This window comes from Penicillium arizonense (genome assembly GCF_001773325.1).
Source record: "Penicillium arizonense strain CBS 141311 chromosome Unknown PENARI_contig164, whole genome shotgun sequence".
In the NCBI taxonomy this organism is placed as follows: domain Eukaryota; kingdom Fungi; phylum Ascomycota; class Eurotiomycetes; order Eurotiales; family Aspergillaceae; genus Penicillium; species Penicillium arizonense.
In genome coordinates this window covers 1-6467 of record NW_019173441.1, presented here as the reverse complement: position 1 = coordinate 6467, position 6467 = coordinate 1, and the positions used below count along the sequence as shown (strand labels likewise).

Genomic DNA, 6467 nt, shown 5'->3' with positions numbered 1-6467 from the left:
TGGCATGCAACTATCTCTAGAGATTCGATCGAAACTTACTAGTGTGCCACAGCAAGGAACTTGCGTTCCAAGACCCCAGGTGCCGAGTACATGGCAGACATGACAGGGCCAGCGGGGGTTTTCAGTTGCGCAAGCTTGGTGAGTGTCCCATCCTGATGAGTTTTCAGGGTGGTGATAGTGCCATTGGGAGCATTGATTGCTTCGTCGAGGCAGTACAAGACACCATTGGGACTATCCAACATCAACCAAGAGGGGCTGCCACCGCACTCAGTGGTCTGGGAGAGTGTAGATAGCTCATTGGACTTGGAAAGGTCCAATGAGGTGACAAGACCAGCATACGATGCCGCATAAAGCCTTGTAGCAAGGGCAGCATGCCCCAATAGGGAGGCTGCAAAAAATAGAGAAATCGTCTTCATTGGATCTGTTTCTTCTGCTCTTCTGCTCTGGGATGGCAAGGCTTGAGAATGAAGAGATGGAGGAGGTTGACAGTTTTTCTATCCCTAACAATATGGGAATCAACGAATTCGCCACCGTTCCACTCACTCATCTTAGACGTATAATTCCCCCTTGTAATCGTGCCAAGCCCATCAACACCAGGTAGTAGGTGTTGGTGGGCTTGGCACGATTATTCCTATTGTTTGAGGCAATGTAAACTTGATAGGGTATGTCTCTTATCGCGCACATGGCGCACAAGGTTCCCGGAAGCGAGTTTCCACTCTTGGCGCCAATGCAGTTTTGAGTTTCTGACGACATTCGTGCTTCTCGGCATGCCGAAATGAACTCAATCAAATACGATGCCGATTAGTAACAAACAGAGACCCAGATCGAGGCCTAGCCCGGAGAATACCTTCGAATTACGAAGCATTCATGGGCGAGACTTTCATCTTCGGTCTATTTTCGGACATTCCTTATCAATTATGCTTCATGAATTATATTACATGACTTCCAAGGTTAGAAGTTGCCTTCGCTGTTTTAGTTAACAAGGTTCTCAGAAGGAAATTGCAGTTCTATGGCGTTTCAAAAGTCTACTCTTGATATACTGAAATCAATAATTATACAGTCCATATACTATCACGCCTAGTTCCAGTTCAGACCTCCGATTCGAGATTTACATACAACACGACTAATGTAGTTCAATCCCTGGAACTCCGTACCTGGGCATAGTATGAATTGGCATGGTAATCTACTGCTGACCTTAGAAGGTCAGGAAGACCCACTTCCTCGTATCCATCTTAACGATATCCACAGAAAGAGAGCAGAAGGATTCGATTTCTCACTGGGCTGTTGAAGGCCCCGCCACTCAGAGAAGGTAATGTCTGCTATTAGCACAGGTACACCCACGAGGTCGGTTATTTGTTATTTCTCCCAGATAGGACACCGGTGCATGAAAGTTAGGATGAATATAGTTTGACCGGTCCAAGGCACCATGCTGCCAAGATGTGCAGAACATGCAGATCAGCCGGTAGATTATTTCATTCTTTGGAACTGAAGATTGATAGCTCACTCCTATTGCAGCATCCCACGTGTTTTATGCGGGCTCGTGGAGCCCTCTATGGGTTTTATTCAACCATTCAAAGTTCGGTATTGGTATAGTTCCGAAACAGAAGACGCGATTCTTTCGAACATATATATTTGATGCTTCCGATCGTCGTTTTATGAACACCAACTCATTCCTTTCCTTTCATTCCTATGTACATTGACCCCCGGGGCCATTGTTCCTCATCATGAAGTCTACTATTATCACTTCCATTCTTTTGTCTATGGCTGCCGTCCAGGCTTATACCCCGGCCGAGCAGCTCGACGTCCAGTCTCACCTATTTTCCGACCCCAAAAAGGTTGAGGGAAAGACTTACGACTATGTGATTGCTGGTGGTGGTTTGACTGGTCTGACCGTGGCTGCCAAGCTGACCGAGAACCCGAAGATCAAAGTCCTCGTGATTGAGAAGGGATTCTACGAATCCAACGATGGACCGATCATCCAGGACCCCAACGCCTATGGTGAGATCTTTGGAACTACTGTGGATCAGAATTATCTCACAGTTCCCCTCATCAACAACCGAACTGGAGAAATCAAGTCTGGTCTCGGTCTTGGTGGCTCAACCTTGATCAACGGTGATTCCTGGACCCGTCCTGACAAGGTCCAGATTGACTCATGGGAAAAGGTCTTCGGTATGGAAGGCTGGAACTGGGACAACGTGTTCGAGTACATGAAGAAGGCTGAGCGCTCGCGCCCCCCCACTGCCGCCCAGATCGAGGCTGGTCACTTCTACGAGCCTGCCTGCCATGGAACAAACGGTACCGTCCATGCCGGCCCTCGCGACAACGGCAAGCCTTGGTCCCCACTGATGCGAGCCCTCATGAACACCGTCTCCGCTTTCGGTGTCCCCATCCAGAAGGATTTCCACTGCGGTCACCCCCGTGGTGTCTCCATGATCCCGAACAACCTCCACGAGAACCAGATCCGGGCTGATGCCGCTCGCGAATGGCTTCTTCCCAACTACGAGCGCCCTAACCTGCAGATCCTGACTGGCCAGAAGGTTGGAAAGGTTCTGTTCAACCAGACCGCCTCTGGCCCTAAGGCTGTTGGTGTGAACTTCGGTACCAACAAGGCTGTTAACTTCAATGTCTACGCCAAGCAGGAAGTTCTGTTGGCCGCCGGATCTGCCATTTCTCCTTTGATCCTCGAGTACTCCGGTATTGGTACCAAGTCTGTCCTTGACAAGGCCGGCGTTAAGCAGATCCTCGAACTCCCTGTTGGTCTCAACATGCAAGACCAAACCACTACCACTGTTCGCTCCCGCGCCAACAACGCACCTGGACAAGGTCAGGCCGCTTACTTCGCCAACTTCACAGAGGTTCTCGGTGACCACGCCGCCCAGGGTATTGAGCTGCTGAACACCAAGCTTGACCAGTGGGCTGAGGAGACCGTTGCCCGCGGTGGTTTCCACAACGTGACTGCCCTCAAGATCCAGTACGAGAACTACCGTAACTGGCTCCTTGATGAGGATGTTGCTTTCGCCGAGCTCTTCTTCGACACTGAGGGCAAGATCAACTTCGATATCTGGAACCTTATCCCCTTCACTCGTGGTTCCGTCCACATTCTCAGCAGTGACCCTTACCTCTGGCAATACGCCAATGACCCCAAGTTCTTCATGAACGAGCTGGATCTTCTCGGGCAGGCAGCTGCCACCAAGCTGGGTCGTGAGCTCTCCAGCGCCGGTGAGATGAAGAAGTACTACGCTGGCGAGACCATCCCCGGCGACAACCTGTCCCAGGATGCCACTGTTGAGGAGTGGGAGGACTACGTCCTGATGAACTTCCGTCCTAACTGGCACGCTGTCTCTACCTGCTCCATGATGGCCCGCGAGCTTGGTGGTGTCGTCGACGCTACTGCCAAGGTCTACGGTACCCAGGGTCTCCGTGTCATTGACGGCTCCATCCCTCCTACTCAGGTCTCCTCGCACGTCATGACCATTTTCTACGGTATGGCCTTGCGGATCGCCGAGGCTGTTCTTGAGGACTACGCCAAGAAGCCTTAGTTAGACTATTTCGCATGGACGATCATTTTGGCAAGAGAGAGATTTGGTCGATCACCCCAATAGTTGGAAATTGCTTTCCCCCTTCTGGATTTGCGAGAGGACTCCGCACCCAATAATGTCCTGACTTTATTGGAGGTCATCTGTTCCTTGCCCCCGTTCCTTGTTATTTCCTTTTGTTATTTACTCTCACGTGTATACATGTTTGTACTAGGCTTAAGTTATAGATTTAAGATTGTTAGAAAATATTAAAAAAAGAAATTCCAGGGGCAAAACAAAATTTCTAAATAGGATGGGGCGAAAAGCTACCCGCCATAAATAGATAGTGTCATTTCAATAATTTAAATGGCTGCCAGTACTCTGTAGATCCTCACAAGTTAGCCCAGACCCACTTATTGTGGGTATAACGGTTGGGCTTCCTTTGGAACTGGTTAGGAGTGAATGATCTAGATTAACTGGGTGCATGAAACATATTGATTGGGTGAAGACCAATAATATAAGGAGGGGTAAAGATTATGATTTATTATGCATGGAAATGAGTTTTGTTGTCCCAGTGGACTGGGTAGAATATAGACTAACCCGTGCATTGGTACCTACAGTGGCCGATCAGCAGTTCATTTACTCTATTCGCAGCACGTGAAAAAACCTTGGAACGCAAATTAGATCGAGGAACCACTGGTATTATTGTCAAACAAACGTCCCCAGCGAGCAGCAAACATGTGATTATTGAACTCTAGGGAGCCGCTACGCCATACGAAGTCAAACCGTTTAGAAACATTAGGTTAATGGAGATTGCAAGGCAATTCAAATTATTTTAAAATTGCAAACGATTAAAATTAACAAAAAAGCCAGTAAAACTAGGATCGAATGCATGATGACAAACATATCTCAAACTGTTCCGAAGGTGTATGTGGCCAGGTTCACGGCAGGGGCGGTCTCAGGAGAGTAGATGACATTGGATTCCTGGCCCCATTGTGGGTTGTTGACAGAATCAATCCAGCCCTCGGGTTCAATCGCCAGACAACCATATTTCTCAACAAATCCAGCAGCTCCCTCAATTTTGGAGTTTCGCTTAACCTGAGAACGCTTCACAGGAATGGTTCCATCCATGTTCAGACAGGTGAAGAACTGCACAGCAGGTTGGTTGGTTGCAACATCCATGCTAATTCCTGTGGAGCTGGAGTTCAATCGGAGAGCGGTAACAAGTGCGTCTTGGGCAGAGGTCGAGTCACGGTCAATGATAAAGCAGTTGTCGTATCCCACGTCACTGCCAACAAGACCTTGGGTGTATTGAATGTCGCGACCGATAATTTTGCCGGCAGTAAAGTCCATTGTCTGGTGATCGGTCTCATCCACAGTCGAGATGTCTCCGTTAGGGACTTGAATGCTGTCCGTGGCGATGAATCGCTCAGACAGGGGCATCTGCAGCCATGTGTTATTGAGGACAGTCGGCTGCTGGAAACCATTCAGGTTCCAGTAGATGTGGTTGGAGAGCATGATTGGAGTGGAGTGATTGAGAGCCTGGGAGACCATCTTGGTCGTCAACCGGGGACGTCCTTGCGGGTTCTCAGCTGTGGCCTTGGTGTCGACGCTGTATGTAGCCCGTATTTTGACGTCGCCTGGGAAGCCTTGGAATGCAGCGTCGTAGAGCTCAAACGTCGCAGAGGAACGTGTGGATGCAACCACTGTCCAGTTTCGCTGATCATAGCCAATGTCTCCGCCGTGCAGCGTGTACAGGCCGTCATGGTTCTTGGGAATGTGATATGCGGTTCCGTCTAACGCGAAAGTGCCATTCTTGATACGGTTGGCAATGCGGCCAATGACGGCTCCGAAATAGGTATGGTTGGTTTCGGTGTCTTCCAGATACTGACGGGGATTGTCATAGCCGACCACAACGTCCTGCTCATTGCCATTCTTGTCTGGAACTAGCAGAGAGATCAAGCGCGCTCCGTATGGAATGAACTTGGCCGTGATATTGTCGGCGGAGATTGTGAAGACCTTGAAGGGATCCACAGAGCGGGCAGGGGAATTCCCGTGACCGAGGGCGACCGGGACAAAAAGACATGCTGCAATGTAGTGCTTCAGATACATTTTGTAATTTGAAAAAAGAATGTTCAGCAGGAGTGGCACGCGTAAATGAAAATAAAAACGAATGAGAGATTTATGAACTGAAGGCAAAGGGAGTCCTTTTTAAATCAAGTTGATCGACATGACCCAACTTGTTGCAGTGTTGCACCGCTAGCGCCATTCCGGACCAAGACGGATGAGAACATCAGTGACACGGGGCCCGCTCCCGAGCTCTGTCTCGGGCGGGAAGTTGTCGGCATGCCGAGCTTATTCTAGGCAAACCCATGGTACGGGTCTTGGCGAAGATAAGGTTAGCCACTAAGTTTTGTTTCAGTTAAAATCTGAATTAATAATTTCCAGGTCTAGACGCTGACTGCATCAATCCTGTAGATATATATTCTGACATGGATGCATAGAGCTGAGTCAGATCAAAGCACTAGCCTTATTAGGCCGCATCCTTCCTTAAACACGCCATACGTAAAAGAAATGTCCGGATGGGAGAGTTCCATCGCCATCCAGTTACGAGGGCTAGCTGTTTCAAATTTCGTGCCACGGGTCTGATAAATCTAGAGACAAAGTGGGGAGATGTCGTGCGAAGCACATCTTACGTCTAAACTTAGCTTTTTACGAGGACTTTGTATCGCTTAACGAAGCCTCCGAAGTTTCCCCGTTCGTCAATCAAAATATATCATGCACGGAAATGTGGTGGGTGAGTTCTATCAGAACAATTTAAAAGTGTATGGACTAGTATTTATTCAAGGTAAATTAGATCAAGCGGAACCAATTATCAGCCCCATAAGGCGCACTGGCGCCACTGGCCTGCCCATGTGGCTCGTGAGGCCGTTTTGCATGGCCGACATGTTG

At 48.9% G+C, this 6467-nt stretch overlaps 3 protein-coding genes across 3 annotated transcripts; 1 reads left to right on the top strand and 2 right to left on the bottom strand.

The window, feature by feature from the left end:
• Nucleotides 1-38: 38 nt before the first annotated feature.
• On the bottom strand, nucleotides 39-416 carry PENARI_c164G05712 (uncharacterized protein; the record flags this gene model as incomplete). Its single annotated transcript, XM_022638058.1, has 1 exon — nucleotides 39-416. The coding sequence occupies one exon, from the start codon at nucleotides 414-416 to the stop codon at nucleotides 39-41; it is 378 nt and encodes a 125-aa protein (XP_022482085.1).
• A 1308-nt stretch (nucleotides 417-1724) lies between these two features.
• PENARI_c164G06142 (GMC family oxidoreductase) lies at nucleotides 1725-3539 on the top strand (the record flags this gene model as incomplete). Its single annotated transcript, XM_022638059.1, has 1 exon — nucleotides 1725-3539. One exon carries the CDS (start codon nucleotides 1725-1727, stop codon nucleotides 3537-3539), a length of 1815 nt encoding a protein of 604 aa, XP_022482086.1.
• An 885-nt stretch (nucleotides 3540-4424) lies between these two features.
• On the bottom strand, nucleotides 4425-5627 carry PENARI_c164G11085 (aldose epimerase family protein; the record flags this gene model as incomplete). Its single annotated transcript, XM_022638060.1, has 1 exon — nucleotides 4425-5627. The coding sequence occupies one exon, from the start codon at nucleotides 5625-5627 to the stop codon at nucleotides 4425-4427; it is 1203 nt and encodes a 400-aa protein (XP_022482084.1).
• Between the last annotated feature and the right edge of the window lie 840 nt (nucleotides 5628-6467).